We start from the raw sequence: 16,052 nt of genomic DNA on the forward strand, positions 1-16,052 counted from the left end.
GCACCTCTTCGTTTTGAAGATTTTCTTTTGTCCCTGTCAGACACTTTGACTATACAAAGGCCAAGTCTTTTAACCCATGGTGGCCATTTTGGAGCACGTTGTTCACTTTTTAAAAGAAAGGTCCATTCTTTAAAAGACAAGGTCAGTTTTTATAACTCTTCATTTTTTTCTCTATAATTTTTAATCGTTGCGCTTCTTGTGTGCGTGACAGCAGCCATGGTAACATCCTGTTCTGTGCAGCATTCTGGAAATAGGAACATTGGAATAGGAGTCGACCATTCAGCCCCTCAAGTCTGTACAGCCATTCAAGAAGTTTAAGGCTAATCTGTGATTTAAATCCTTATCCCCATCTTTGTCCCATATTTCCTCTTACCTTTGGATAACAAAAATCTCAGATTTAAAATTTACAAGAAATCCAGCATGAATTGCCGTTTGTGGAAGAGAGTCCCAAACTTCTATCCCCCTTTGTGTGTGGAAGTGTTTCCTAATTTCACTCCTGAAAGGTATGGATCTAATTTTTAGACTACGCCCCTAGTTCTGGACTCCCTAGCCAGTGGAAATTGTTTCTATCTATCTACCCTGTCAGTTGCCCTTCATCTTGAAAACTTTGATCAAATCGCTCTATAACCATCTAAATTCCAGGGAATGGAACCCTAGTTTGTGTCATCACTGCTCGTAATTTAACCCTTGGAGTCCAGGTATCATTCTGGTCAACCTATGCTGCACTCCCTCCAAGCCCAATATCTCCTTCCTACGGTGTGTTGTCCAGAACTGCTCACAGTACTTCAGGTGTGGTTTAACCAGGGCTTTGTACAGCTGATGCATGACCTCTACCCTCTTGTATTTTAGTCCTCTAGATATAAAGGCCAGCATTCCATTGATCATTTTAATTATTTTCTGTGCCTGTTCGTGACATTTTAATGATCTATGTGCCTGGACCCCCCCCACCACCCAAGTCTTTTTGGACTTAGACTATTTCTCGCTCTTCATTTCAGAAAGTATCCTGTTCTCCCTTTTTTAGGTCCAAAGTGGTTGATCTCACATTTGCCGTTATTGAAATCCCTCTGCCACAGTTTTGCTCATTCACTTAATCTCTCAATATTTCTTGGTAATTTTATGCTTCCATCTACACTGCACACAATGGCACATATCTTTGTGTCATAGGTAAATAGCTTTTTGGATGAACTCAGGATGGTCTAAAAGCAATCCAAGTCCTGGACATATATCTGACTAATCACTGCTCAACCAGGAAAGTAAGGTTTTGGCAGTGGAAATACCTGTCATTCAGCACCTGAAGGAGAGGATAGGTTTGTGTTTCAGGTCAAATCTCTTTGTCGGAACTGATTTGTACTTGTTTAAAACAAAGTATTTGAATTAATTCTTCAGGTTTCTTTCCCCCTCTCATTTCCTTCCTTAAATCTTTTCAACTCCAGCAATTACTAAGTTTGTTATCTAGCCATCGAATATGTATGTATATACATACATTGTTTTTACATATGTAATTTCACATTAATTATCATATTGGGTGAAACTAATACACCACTACCATGGAGGCTGAAGATGGTGAGATAAATGCTATTTGCCTGTTGTTCTCAGCCTGGGATTTAGAGGCTGGAACCTCTACAAAGTGATCATCTATAAGCTTGTCTCTGGTATAAATTAAACCATCACAATGTCACTATACTAAAAGAAGCATTGCTACATCATATGTAGCTTATTAAAGAAGGACTTTCACCAATAGCAAACTAATTAACTCCAAGATGTATGATAAGTCTACGCTATTTGTTTTTAGGAGTTGAGTAGCAATATTGGATATAATTGTGGTGTTACTAAGTCTGGCTGTGCAAGGAGTTAAATTAACTCTGTTAGTGACTCCCAACTGCTTCAACTGTGTGACAATATCCACTCCATTGCCACGTCAGGCCTGTAACCGTCAACAATGTCACATGTTTTAGAGTCATAGAGTTAGACAGCCCAGAAACAGGCCCTTCGGCCCATCGTGTCTGTGCCAGCCATCCAGCACCCAACTATTCTAATCCCGTATTCCTGCACTTGACCCGTAACCTCTTCAGGCAGTGGGTTCCAGATTCCATGTACTTGCTCTTTTGAAATGAATAAAAAGGGAGAAGGGTGGTGATTGATTGTAAATCTTTTCTAACTGATTGCTCCCCCAATTTATTGCACAATGCAAATATATTTGTGGTTCAAACAGGAAACCAGCTATAATTTTAACGATTAACACTCCGGGTATAAACTATTTTAATAAGAGAAAAGCGACACTGTTTTACATATTGATACAGTGAAGAGAGGTAAGCAAAGTGTTTACTGCACAGTGTGTATTTTTACATTAGATTTATACACTTCATAGTTAGCATGGCCACTGTGGGAGATGCTCTGATTGATAATATCATGCCTTGTCTATACTTGTTAGATTGGTTCATTTTTCTTACGATGCCAGGAGCCGGTGGAAGTGGGGGGGACGTGGGTGGGGGCTTGTGTTGGACTGACTGTTAAATGGGATACTGGCAGTGACTGTGCTTCAGGACCTCTAGTGGTGGAATCTGGCACTGGAATGTCACAAAACTAATTGGACCAATAAGAATGGTTATGGGCTAAAATGTTTTAATAATTGAGTCATAAAATTAGTTCATTCACAAATAATTTTGCTCTTGAAAGTAGCATTCTCTTGGCATTTCTTCGCAGACGAAGATTTTGGGAAGGTTGTATTCAGCGGTTGCAGGCCCACTGGTGGCTAGTCATTACATCATTGGATCTGGGACAAATGCTGAAAAGATCACAGTACACAGTCATAACCACAGAATGTAATAATCTGCAAGTGGCATCATACACCACTGTGTAAATACAGTCTGCCCTTGATTCTAAATTTAATTCATATCACCTGATCATTTTGGGTGCTGCGGAAGAACAGAGGGATTTGGGGGTTCAGTTTACTGACAGTTTGAGCAGCCCTTCAAGTGGGCAAGGCCTTTTTTTAAAAAAAAAAGCTAATGCAATAGGAGCTTAACAGGATAGATGCTGAGAGGCTGTTTCCCCCGACTAGAGAGTTTAGAACTAGGAGGTCACAGTCTCAGAATAAGGGGATGACCATTTAGGACTGCGATGAGGAGAAATTTCTTCACTCAGGGTTGTCGACCTTTGGAATTCTCTACCCCAGGGAGTTGTGGATGCTCAGTCGTTGAGTATATTCAAGTCAGAATTGGACAGATCTTTGGATACTAAGGGAAGCTAGGGATGTGATGATATTGCAGGAAGCTCTTGTTGAGAGAGAGGATCATCCATGATTTATTGAAAGGCGGAACAGGCTTGAAGGGCCAAATAACCTAATCCTCCTCTTATGTTCTTATACTGGGTTTTCTGCCAAGAGGTATAAAATATAAAAGTTCAGATGTAATGGTGAATCTGTATAAAGCTTTAGTAAGATTACGGGTGGAGGTTGTATGCAGTTTTGAGCTCCACACTATTGGAAGGATGTTGAGGCAATAGAGAGGGTGTAGCACTAATTCGCTGCCTGGTATGAAGAATGTAGATACAAAGAATGGGGAAAAAAATTGGGTCTGTTCTCATTAGAACAGATAGGATTATGAGGTGATGTGAGAAAGATGTTTTATAATGGCATTGGATATGGTGGATAGAAACAGTGTGTTTCTAGTAGTTGAGGTTATAGAGCAAGGAGACATAGATACAAGATTAAATGTAAAAGATTTAGAGTAGAGCGTGGGAGAAAACTTTTTTGCACAGTATTACATAGCATGTACAGCACAGTAACAGGCCATTCAGCCCAACAGGTCCATGCTGATAATGCTCCTGACATACCTCCTCCTACCCTACTTCAACTCACCCTGTCAACATATCCATGTATTCCTTTATCCTTCGTGTTTATGTAGCTTCCCCTTGAATGCATCTAAGCTAATTCACCTCAACTTCTTGAGATAGCGAGTTCCATTCACTGGTTGAAGGCATGCAGAGAGAATAAAAGTAAGGGTGAGAGAGCATCTCACCTGTATGTGTTGAGGCATCTGTGCAAGTATTGCTAAAAATCAATTAACAACCTTTTGGAACTTGTTCATGTGTGTTTAGTAAGGAGCTGAAAATACTGTAGTCATAATCTGTACTTCAAGTGTTGAATCATTTTAGTATTTTAATGAATACACCACTTTAAAATATGTCCAGCAAATTTGCTCCCATCAAAGCTGCATTCTCCAACATCAACCCTTTGCTCATGAAGGTTTGCAGAAAAAGTGAGCGTTTACCTGTGAATGATCTTTGTATCACTTCAGCTTAATTTTATGGAAGTATCTCAGCACAGCTTGGAGTTTGACTAAATAATGGCTTGCGAGCTCAATAACTTCAATTCTTCAAGAAACTTGGTAAAATATTCCTCTAACTCTGGATTTCTTTTGCATATGAAGGTGATGTGATTGATTGGTACACTTCTATAAATGGTAAATTCTAATTTGAAAATACTGTATTGGAATTCCATCAGGCCTTGATTTCTCTTCACCAGTTCGTGGGCATTGTAGGGAAATCGTCTGCCTTTCCTCCTGTGAATATTAACTTCAGCGGTTTGAATCGTGGTCCATTCTGTTTTCACTCAGTAGGAATATTGGTGCATTCTGAGTTTTAATGTATTCCAATGCCTGTTTTCTATGCCATGGCCAATAATAATGTAAAGCAATGACAGCACAGATTCTGGTTACTCTGACAGCTGTAATTCAGTAGTTGTGTTTAGTTCTTCTCCACTTATTTCCTTTCCTTAATCAATTTGCCAATCCACCTTGCTTAGATTTGCTGCAAAAAAATGTTTGTATGAAACTTGCTCACCACCTTCCTCCCCTCTCCCACTTCTGTTTTTTTCAAGGAGTCTTTTTCAATGAAGGCTGATGTACCATCGTCACCAACAGCCAACCAGCAGGTTGGAGATGAACAAGATTCGTCTCCTTCCAAGCTATCCAAAGAGGAGCTCATCCAGAGTATGGACCGTGTAGACCGGGAAATAGCCAAAGTGGAGCAGCAGATCCTCAAACTGAAGAAAAAACAGGTACCAAGAGTTTTTGCAAGGATTCAGGCGCAGGGTTTTTGACGTGTGTGGGTGTGAAGTTATTTTTAGTCCTATTTACTTAAACATTGGTTAGGAACAGGACAGGACGTAAGACTTGCATTTATATAGTGTCTTTCACGACCACCAGATTGGCTTTACAGCCAATGACGTACGTTTTGAGGAGTAGTCACAGTTGTAATGTAGGAAATGCAGCAGCCAATTTGCGCACAGCAAGCTACCACAAACAGCAATGTGATAAATGACCAGATAATCTGTTTTTGTTGTGTTGACTGAGGGATAAATATTGAGCAGGACATGGGGAGAACTCCTCAACTCTGCTTTGACATAGTCCCTTGGGATCTTTAATATCCACCTGAGAGGATAGATGGGGCCTTGGTCTAACGTCTCATCTGAAAGACGGAATCTCTGACAGTGCAGTGCTCCTTCAGTGCTGCGCTGGAGTGTCAGCCTTGATTTTTGTGCTCAAGTCCTACAACCCACAACCTTTTGACTCAGAGGTGAGAGTGCTACCAACTGAGCCACAGCTGACACCTGCAACTGGTCCCAAGGCATTTTATAAGTAGGTTCAGGGCAAGAGGATAACCAGGGAAAGAGTAGGGCCCATTAGGGACCAAAGTGGCAATCTGTGTGTGGAGCCGGAGGACGCAGGTGAGGTTTTAAATGATTACTTTTCATCTGTGTTCACTATGGTGAAGGACGATGTAGGTGTAGAGATAGGGAGGGGGGTTGTGATATACTTGAACAAATTAGCATTGAATGGGAGGCAGTTTCAGCGGGCTTAAAAATGGATAAATCCCTAGGCCCAGATGAGATGTATCCCAGGCTGCGATGTGAAGCAAGGGAGGAGATTGCAGGGGCTCTGACACAAATTCTCAACTCCTCTCTGGCCACAGGAGAGGTGCCAGAGGACTGGAGGACAGCGCATGTGGTACCATTATTCATGGGTAGCTGGGATAAACCAGGTAATTACAGGCCAGTGAGTCCAACATCAGTGCTAGGGAAACTATTGGAAAAAATTCTGAGGGACAGGATTAATCTCCATTTGGAGAGGCAGGGATTAATCAGGGATAGTCAGCATGGCTTTGTCAGGGGGAGATGGTGTCTAACAAATTTGATTGAATTTTTTGAGGAGCTGACTAGGTCTGTAGATGAAAGTAAGGCAGTTGATGTAGTCTACATGGACTTCAGTAAGGCTTTTGATAAGGTCCCGCATGGGAGATTGGTCAAGAAGGTAAAAGCCCATGGGATCCAGGGCAATTTGGCAAATTGGATCCAAAATTGACTTAGTGGCAGGAGGCAGAGGGTGATGGTCGAGGGTTGTTTTTGCGGGTGGAAGCCTGTGACCAGTGGTGTACCACAGGGATTGGTGTTGGGACCCTTGCTGTTTGTAATGTACATTAATAATTTAGATGTGAATATAGGAGGTATGATCAGTAAGTTCGCAGATGACACGAAAATTGGTCGTGTCGTAATAATGAGGAGGAAAGCATAAGGTTACAGGACGATATATATGGGCAGAGCAGTGGCAAATGGAACTTAATCCTGAGAAATGTGAGGTGATGCATTTTGGGAGGTCTAACAAGGCAAGGGAATATACAGTGGGTGGTAGGACCCTAGGAAGTACAGAAGGTCGGGGTACTTGTCCATAGATCCCTGAAGGCAGCAACACAGGTAGATAAGGTGGTTAGGAAGGCACATGGGATACTTGCCTTTTTTAGCCGAGGCATAGAATATAAGAGCAGGGAGGTTATGATGGAGCTGGATAAAGTGCTAGTTAGGCCACAGCTGGAGTACTGTGTACAGTTCTGGTCGCCACAGTATAGGAAGGATGTGACTGCACTGGAGAGGGTGCAGAGGAGATGTTGCCTGGGCTGGAGCATTTCAGCTCTGAAGAGAGACTGGATAGGCTAGGGTTGTTTCTCTTAGAGCAGAGAAGGCTGAGGGGGCACCTGATTGAGGTATACAAAATTATGAGGAGCAGAGATAGGATAGATAGGAAGAAACGTTTTCCCTTAGCGGAGGGGTCAATAACCAGGGGGCATAGATTTAAGGTAAAGGGGCAGGCGGTTTAGAGGGGATTTAAGGAAAAACTTTTTCACCCGGCGGGTGGTTGGAATGTGGAACACACTGCCTGAAGGGGTGGTAAAGGCAGGTACCCTCACAACATTTAAGAAGTATTTAGATCAGCTCTTGAAACGCCATAGCATACAAGGCTATGGGCCAAATGCTGGAAAATGGGATTAGAATAGATTGATGTTTGATGGCCGGCATGAACACGATGGGCCGAAGGGCCTGTTTCTGTGCTGTATAACTCTGACTTTTCCCCTTCCATACTTGGTTGGTTTAATTCCATTTTGCAATTCGCCATGGTCTGTATCTATGTTTTAGGGGAAGTGTTTAACGATACAGGGGAAATGGCATTGTAGGTACCCAGTAACCTGTAAAAGTGTAGTAGCTGGATGGTTAATTAGCACCGCTAATGTATCACTTTAAAATATTACTTTTGGATTCAGTGCTGCATGTTGCCGTTACTTTGATTATTGTTGATGCAAAGTTGTGAACAGACTTTCCTGGGAACCCCATGACTGAAACTATTAATCTGTACATTCATAAAATGCAGCAGCATTTTTTCAAGTGTTACACCGACGAACCGAACAGTGCTACTACTTCAGTCAGTGTTTCTCATGAATGCAGCCTGCTGTCCTGTTTCCAGGCTTGGTGATGTGTTTTGTTCTGGGTCTTGTCTCTTCATCTATGTTTCTCAACAAATGCAGTGAACTGCTTCATGTTTGTAGTTACCAAAGCTTCGATTACCAGTTGTCCTTCTCATTTATTCATAACTGATGAGTAGAATCTCAAAATTTGCTGATGATTCCAAACTTGGAGGTCAGGCAAACAGTGAGGATGAAATGAACCACCTGCAACAGGTCATAAATAGGCTAGTAGAATGGGCGGAGAGGTGGCAGATGGAATTTAATACTGACAGTGTGAGGTGATACATTTGGGCAGAAGGAATAAGGAAAGACAATATATACTTAATGGCAGAGTTCTAAAGAGTGTGCAGGAGCAGAGGGACCTGGGGGAGCATGTGCATTGATTTTTGAAGGTGGCAGGACATACTGAGAGAGTGGTTAGTAAAGCAGTTAAGTTCTTGGGTTTATCGAGGCATTGAGTACAAAAACAGAAGTTATGCTGAACCTTTAGACGGCTTTGGTTAGGCCCCAACTGGAGTACTGCATCCAATTCTGGTCACCACACTTTAGGAAGGATGTGAGGGACCTTGAGAGGGTACAGAGCAGGAGATTTACCAGAATGGTTCCAGGGATGGAGGATTTTAGTTATAAGGTTAGGTTGGAAAAGCTGGGTTTGTTCTCCTTGGAACAAAGGAGATTGAGGGAGATTTAATAGAAGTTACAAGATTATGACAGGCTTAGATAAGTTAGACAAGGAAAAACTTCCCATTAACAAATGGTACAAGGATGAGGGGACACAGATTGAAGGTTTTGGGCAAAAGATGCAGGGGGTGTATGAGGAAGCACTTGATTATGCAGCGGGTGATAATGACCTGGAACTTGCTGCCCACAAGGCTGGTGGAAGCGGAGATGATCAATGACTTTAAGAGGAAGTTGGATGGCCACCTGAGCGAAATAAACTTGCAGGGCTACGGGGATCGAGCTGGGAAGTGGGACTGACAGCATAGCTCTGTGGAGAGCCGGCATGGACTCGATGGGCCGAATTGCCGCCTCCTGTGCTGTAGATGACTCTAACAATATCAGCCAATCCTGGGGAGGTGTTGCAGTGGGGTTGGAATTCTTTGGAATTTTGGCTTCATTCAGTCAGTGTGGGTCCTATTTGGCAAGGGATGGGAGTGGAGGGAAGCTGCAGCTAAAGGCCAACATTGCATCTTCCGTAGACCCTTGTTGCTCTGTAACAGTCTTGTCATTGCAGATGGCACCGGTGCATTTACTAATTGTAGCAATGGTCGTTTTGACCATTCATGAGTGATTTTCTGGATTACTTGGACTGACTCTTGGCCTGCTTCCTTCCAAAAGGGAAAATACATCTTACTGCGTGAACAATGGAGACATTGTGAATTTTCCCCTAAACTGCACTGGGATCAACAGCAGTATTTTCATACTGAAGTTTAAAACCAGTGAGCATTGACAGCTCAGCAGTCTGAAACTGGGAATCTTGTGTCCAGGAACAACAGGCAACCTGGAGCTTAGATCCATGCTTGTTGAGGTCAATCCATTGATTGGGTTCATGATTCCGGATGATTAAAGATAGATTCTGAAATTTGCCTTATCTCCGTTCCTTCCTGACCACAAGTCTTTGATCCCTAGCAGTAGAAATATTGAATTTAATTTTTACTTTATGCTGAAGCAGAATTTGACCTAGCTTGCATTTGGCAGAGGTTCCAAAGTGAACAGATCACAGTTTGATGAGATTTGAGATGGCTGCTTGGCTCTGTTGTCAAGGAATGCAAATTAGTTTAGTTGATGGTTATGACTCAAAAGCTGAATAAAATTTGAATATTGAGTTTCTTTGAATCTTTTTTATTTTGTTCACGCCACATCTACTTTTCTGTTATGAAAAATCCTGTCTGCTGCCTTTACCAGGGAAGCTAGAATGCTGGAGTAGGTTTCGCATTGTCGCAGTGGGGGACACTATGACTGAACCTGAATCTGCCCTTACTGACATCCAGACAAGCACTAACAGCAAGAGTCACTGGATAGTGAATAGAGGCAGGAATCCCAGATGAAGCAGGTTAAAGTTACAGGGAAGGGCAAGGCCGTGAAGAGATATAAATATAAGGCTGCAAATCTTAATTTTCAATAGTTGGAAGACTGGGAGCCAGTGCAAACCAACAAGGATAGTGGGTGATGGGTGAGCGGGACTTGATGCAGGATAGGCTATAGGAATCAGAATTTTAAATGAGTTGAAGATTGAGGAGGAGGGAGACTTGGAATAACTGGTTATGTAGATGACTGGTCTTTTATTTTGTACCTCTGCTTGATGCATAAGGCATTTTCCACAAATGATTGTAATAGCAGCACATGTTTTGACGTAGTCCGGGAGCCCATGATTTCTCTAGTGCTGACCAGTGAGAACAAGTAAAGTCAGATAGTGAAAGTTGTTTTCAAAAAAATCTGCAAATTGTGATGCAAAGCTTTATGTATGTTGGCAAGAAATACTGACTTTGTTCTTCTTAGCAACAACTTGAAGAGGAAGCAGCCAAACCTCCAGAGCCTGAGAAACCGGTCTCCCCTCCTCCAGTGGAACCAAAACATCGCAGTATCGTCCAGATTATCTATGATGAAAACAGGGTAAGAACCAAAACAGCAGGGATTTTTCATTCTCTTCTAAAGAAATAATGAGGCACTCCCCTGAGTTGAGGACTTTGAGAGATTTGACTTGTGTTGTTTGCACAGGCTGCATTCCATTTAGAAGCTGGGGAGGTCTGGTGGAAAATATCAGATTCAGTACTATAGGCTGTAGATGGCTGTCCATGATGGTAACAGGCCAGGGTCATCTGTGTAGTTGTGAATAAGAGACATGTCAGCATGTTACTTCTAATGTCCACTAAGATAAGCAGCCTTTGAATGTGACACACCCTACCCTCTTCAGTTAGTTTTCTCATGCAGCTTTTCTGAATTCAGTCTGCTAAATAAGGGAAGCTTCGTTCCAGCACTTTTAAAAATGCACATGGGCTTAAAGCCACACTGCTGAGTTACATAGAAACAGTGAAGTACACAGTGCATTTGAGACATCCACATTAAATTGGCAGGAAGAATAAGAGAGCGTGCCAGTTTAGCCAGGCAAGCCTCACTGCTGCCATGAGTTAGTAGATAATGAATGGCTTTATGCATGACTATATTCATTTATCTGTTCTTGCCTCCGTCTCTAACATGAACACAGCCTCTGTGAGCTCAGCATTCTGTGGCAGTGAACTCTGTTCCGGTCTCAGCAGCATCTGTGTATACAACGTCTTGTTATTACCCAGAAATCTCTTGCAGATGTCAGTGTGTTTACCCAATGTTGTGAATCACATTTATAGCCAATGTAACTTGTTGGGTTTCTGAACCCCATATCCAGTGTTATTGAAAAATTAGTGAAGATGCTGAAGGTTCTCCCTCTCTCCCCCACAAAACAGAAGTTTGTGAAGGAGAGCAATTAACAATGACTAGACTGGGAATGGCCACAATTGGATGGTTCCATAGCCAAGGTTATGCACATGAAATTTGAACTGAACCTAAACCTTGTGCTAAACCTGACTCGGGAACAGTTGAGTCCTCATACCAGGAGGCTGGAGAAAGCTTGATTGTTGACTTTCATGCTATCAAGGTGACCAGTCTGTGTTTCTTGCTTTTGTTTATCATCTGGTTCCAATGTAAATTTGTTTCCTGCTTCCAGTCCTCAGGGCAGAGCAATTTAGCAGCTCAGAAACTGCTTTGATGTACTGAGTTTCAGATTAGAAATGGATGACAAAACATGGTCAGTTGCTTAAAATGAATAATGTAGACATAACTGGAGAAGTGAAATGTTTGTAACATTAGGATGCTTGTGGTAACAATTACTTTTGTTAACAGAAAAAAGCAGAGGAAGCTCACAAAATACTTGAAGGTCTGGGTCCGAGAGTGGAACTGGTAAGTGTATATACCAGTGTCATGTATCCACGTTACGTGTAACATTCTTTATCTGTTGTATGCTTCTAGTTTTCAATGATTCCTGTGGTATGCGATATTATAACTATCAAATGGTTGCAGTTATAGGAGGCACACTGCAAATGGGATTGCTGCTGTTTATACTCATTCATATTCTGCTGCCACTGCCTAGATCAGGCCATAATGTGAAATGCATCGCAACTCGAATCCTGACCTGACCTGAGCAGTGACTGTAGAATATGGACAGGCCAGTATGTATATAATCGACAGTGATATCAGATTGTTGTGCTAATTCTATGTATCAGTAAAGTATGATGCTGGACATGTGAAATTTTATATTTATATCTCTTGAACCCAAGAACACCCATCAGCACAAACTTAGGCTGTGCCTCTAGGGAGCACTTAGAGCTGTATAACACTGGGGTACAGTACTGGTGCATATGGGTCTGTCACTGTACAACTGAGGTACAATACTGGTGGGATAGGTCAGTCACTGTATAGCTGGGGTACAGGACTGGTGGGGACAGGTCTGTCCCTGTATAACACTGAGATACAGTACTGGTGCATACTGTTGTTTCTGTATAATGTCGACTGGTCGGTACAGGTCTGTGTCACACTGGGATATAGTACTGGTGGGTACAAGGCTGTCACGGTATAACAAGGGTACAGTACTGGTGGGGACAGGTCTGTCATACGAACAAAGGAATTAGGAGCAGAAGTAGGCCATTCGGCCCCTTTAGCCTGCTCTACCATTCAATAAGGTCATGGCTGATCTGTTTGTGTCTCAATTTCCACACTCCCATCTATCCCCAATAACCTTTGATTCCCTTGTCTAACCAGAATCCATTTACTTCCGCTTTAAAAATATTCAATGACCCCGCCTCCACCACCTTTTGAGTCAGAGAGTTCCAAAGTCTCACAACCCTCAGAGAAAACATTTCTCCTCATCTCCGAAAAGGGTGACGCCTAATTTTGAAACGGTGCCTCCAAGTTCTGGACTCACCCACAAGAGGATGTACATCCACCTTGTCAAGGTCGTTCAGGATCTTGTATACTTCAGTCATGTCTCCCCTCACTCTTCTAAACTCCAGTGAAAACAAGCCCAGTCTGTCCAACCTTTCCTCATCAGACAACCCACTCATTCCAGCTATCAATCTAGTAAACCACCTCTGATTCGCCTCCAATGCGTTTACATCCTCCCTTAAATAGGAAGACCAAAACTGCACGCAGTATTCGAAATGTGATCTCACCAATGCCCTGTATAACTGAAGCATAACATTCTTGCTTTTATTTTCAATTCCTCTCGTGATAAAGGATAGAATTCCATTAGCCTTCTTTATTACTTACTGTACCTGCATACTAGCTTTTTATGACTCATGCACTAGAACACCTCGATCCCACTGCACCTCAGAATTCTGCAGTCGTTCTCCGTTTAAGGAATACTCTGCTTTTTTATTCTTCCTGCCAAAGTGAACAACTTCACATTTTCCCACATTATACTCCCATCTGCCAGATTTTTGCCCACTCACTCAACCTATCTATATTGGTCTGCAACCTCCTTATGTCCTCTTCGCAACATACTTTCCTACCTATCTTTGTGTCATCTTCAAATTTAGCTACCATGCCATCGCTCCCCTCATCTAAGTTATTGGTATAAATTGTAAAAAGTGAAGTCCCCAACACAGACCCCTGCGGGACTCCATTTGTCACATACAGCCAATCGGAAAAGGACCCATTTATGCATACTCTCTGTTTTCTGTCAGCCAGCCAAGCTTCTATCCATGCTAATATGTTACCCCCTACACCATGAGCTCCTACTATGCGCAATAACTTTTTATGTGACACCTTGTCAAATGCCTTCTGGAAGTCCAAGTACAGTACATCAACGGACTGCCATTTATCCACAGTGCATGTTACTCCTTCAAAGAACTCCAATAAATTGGTTAAACATGATTTCCCTTTCACAAAACCATGCTGACTATTCCTGATGACCTCGAGTTTTTCTAAATACCCAGCTACAACCTCCTTAATGATCGATTCTAACACCTTCCCCATGACAGACGTCAAGCAAACTGGTTACCTGTTTTCTGCCACCTTGAATAGTGGGGTTATATTTGCTACTTTACAGTCTGATGGAACCTTTCCAGAATCTAACAAATTTGAAAAAAATTAACGCCAACACATCTACTGCCTCATTAGCCGCCTCTTTTAAGACCCTAGGATGAAGCCCATCAGGACCTGGGGACTTGTCAGTCTGCAGCTCCATCAGTTTGCTCAGTACCGCTTTCCTGATGATTGTAATTTCACCAAGTTCCTCTCTTCCTTCCACCTCCTGATTTACAGCTATTACTGGAATGTTTTTTGTATCCTCTATAGTCAAGACAGAAGCAAGATATTTGTTCATTACATCTGCCATTTCCTTATTATCTACTATTAACTCCCCATCCTCTCTCTCTCTAGAGGACCAACACTCACTGTACTTGCTTTTTTCCTTTTTAAATATCTGTAGAAACTCTTGCTATTCGTTTTTACATTTCTAGCTAGCTTCCTAAGGTAGATAAGTCCCCAGGGCCTGATGGGATCTACCCCAGAATACTGACGGAGGCAAGGGAAGAAATTGCTGGGACCTTGACAGAAATCTTTGCATCCTCATTGGGACCTCACCTGTAGCCAGAGGACTGGAGAATAGCCAATGTTGTTGCTTTGTTTAAGAAGGGTAGCAAGGATAATCCAGGAAATTATAGGCCGGTAAGCCTTACGTCAGTGGTAGGGAAATTATTAGAGAGGATTCTTCGGGACAGGATTTACTCCCATTTGGAAACAAATGGACTTATTAGCGAGAGGCAGCATGGTTTTGTGAAGGGGAGGTTGTGTCTCACTAATTTGATTGAGTTTTTTGAGGAAGTGACGACGATGATTGATGAAGGAAGGGCAGTGGATGTTATCTATATGGACTTCAGTAACGCCTTTGACAAAGTCCCTCATGGCAGATTGATACAAAAGGTGAAGTCACACGGGATCAGAGGGGAGCTGGCAACATGTATACAGAACTGGCTCGGTCGTAGAAGACAGAGGGTAGCAATGGAAGGGTGCTTTTCTGAATGGAGGGATGTGACTAGTGGTGTTCCGCAGGGATCAGTGCTGGGACCTTTGCTGTTTATAGTATATATAAATGATTTGGAGGAAAATGTAGCTGGTCTCATTAGTAAGTTTGCGGACGACACAAAGGTTGGTGGAGTTGCGGACAGTGATGATGATTGTCAGAGGATACAGCAGGATATAGATCGGTTGGAGACTTGGGCGGAGAAATGGCAGATGGAGTTTAATCCGGACAAATGTGAGGTAATGCATTTTGGAAGGTCTAATGCAGGTGGGAAGTATACAGTAAATGGCAGAACCCTTAGGAGTATTGACAGGCGGAGAGATCTGGGCGTACAGGTCCACAGGTCACTGAAAGTGGCAACGCAAGTGGATAAGGTAGTCAAGAAGGCATACGGCATGCTTGCCTTCATCGGTCGTAGCATAGAGTATAAAAATTGGCAAGTCATGCTGCAGCTGTACAGATCTTTAGTATGGCCACACTTAGAATATTGCGTGAAATTCTGGTCGCCACACTACCAGAAGGACGTGGAGGCTTTGGAGAGGGTACAGAAGAGGTTTACCAGGATGTTGCCTGGTCTGGAGGGCATTAGCTATGAGGAGAGGTTGGAAAAACTCGGATTGTTTTCACTGGAACGACGGAGGTGGAGGGATGACATGATGGAGGTTTACAAAGTTATAAGCGGCATGGACAGAGTGGATAGTCAGAAGCTTTTTCCCAGGGTGGAAGAGTCAGTTACTCGGGGACATAGGTTTAAGGTGAGAGGGGCAAAGTTTAGAGGGGATGTGCGAGGCAAGTTCTTTACAACAGAGGGTTGTGAGTGCCTGGAACTTGTTGCCGGGGGAGGTGGTGGAAGCAGGTACCATAGAGACGTTTAAGAGGCATCTTGACAAATACTTGAATAGGATGGGAATAGAGGGATACGGACCCCGGAAGTGCAGAAGGTTTTAGTTTAGGCAGGCATCAAGATCGGCGCAGGCTTGGAGGGCCGAATGGCCTGTTCCTGTGCTGTACTGTTCTTTGTTCTTCGTTCCTGTCATACTCTAACTTCTTTGTCCTGATTAACCTTTTAGTCATTCTCTGCTGTTCTTTATATTCTGACCAATCATCTGACCTGCCACTCATCTTTGTGCATTTTTCTTAAGTTTGATGCTTTCCTTAACTACTTTAGTTAACCATGGATGGTGGGTCCTCTCTTTAGAGTTTT

General features: G+C 42.7%; 1 protein-coding gene across 16 annotated transcripts in view; it reads left to right on the forward strand.

Annotated features, from left to right (window-relative positions):
• ncor1 (nuclear receptor corepressor 1) overlaps positions 1–16,052 on the forward strand; it is a 489,622-nt gene that overhangs the window by 73,164 nt on the left and 400,406 nt on the right. For all 16 annotated transcript variants that reach the window (XM_068010846.1, XM_068010851.1, XM_068010848.1 and 13 more), the window contains 3 exons: positions 4,880–5,059; positions 10,294–10,407; positions 11,671–11,727. In XM_068010846.1, the coding sequence (XP_067866947.1) occupies positions 4,880–5,059; positions 10,294–10,407; positions 11,671–11,727 (351 nt within the window). The remainder of the gene's footprint in view (positions 1–4,879; positions 5,060–10,293; positions 10,408–11,670; positions 11,728–16,052) is intronic.

Source organism: Heterodontus francisci, chromosome 30, assembly GCF_036365525.1.
Source record: "Heterodontus francisci isolate sHetFra1 chromosome 30, sHetFra1.hap1, whole genome shotgun sequence".
Taxonomy (NCBI): Eukaryota; Metazoa; Chordata; class Chondrichthyes; order Heterodontiformes; family Heterodontidae; genus Heterodontus; species Heterodontus francisci.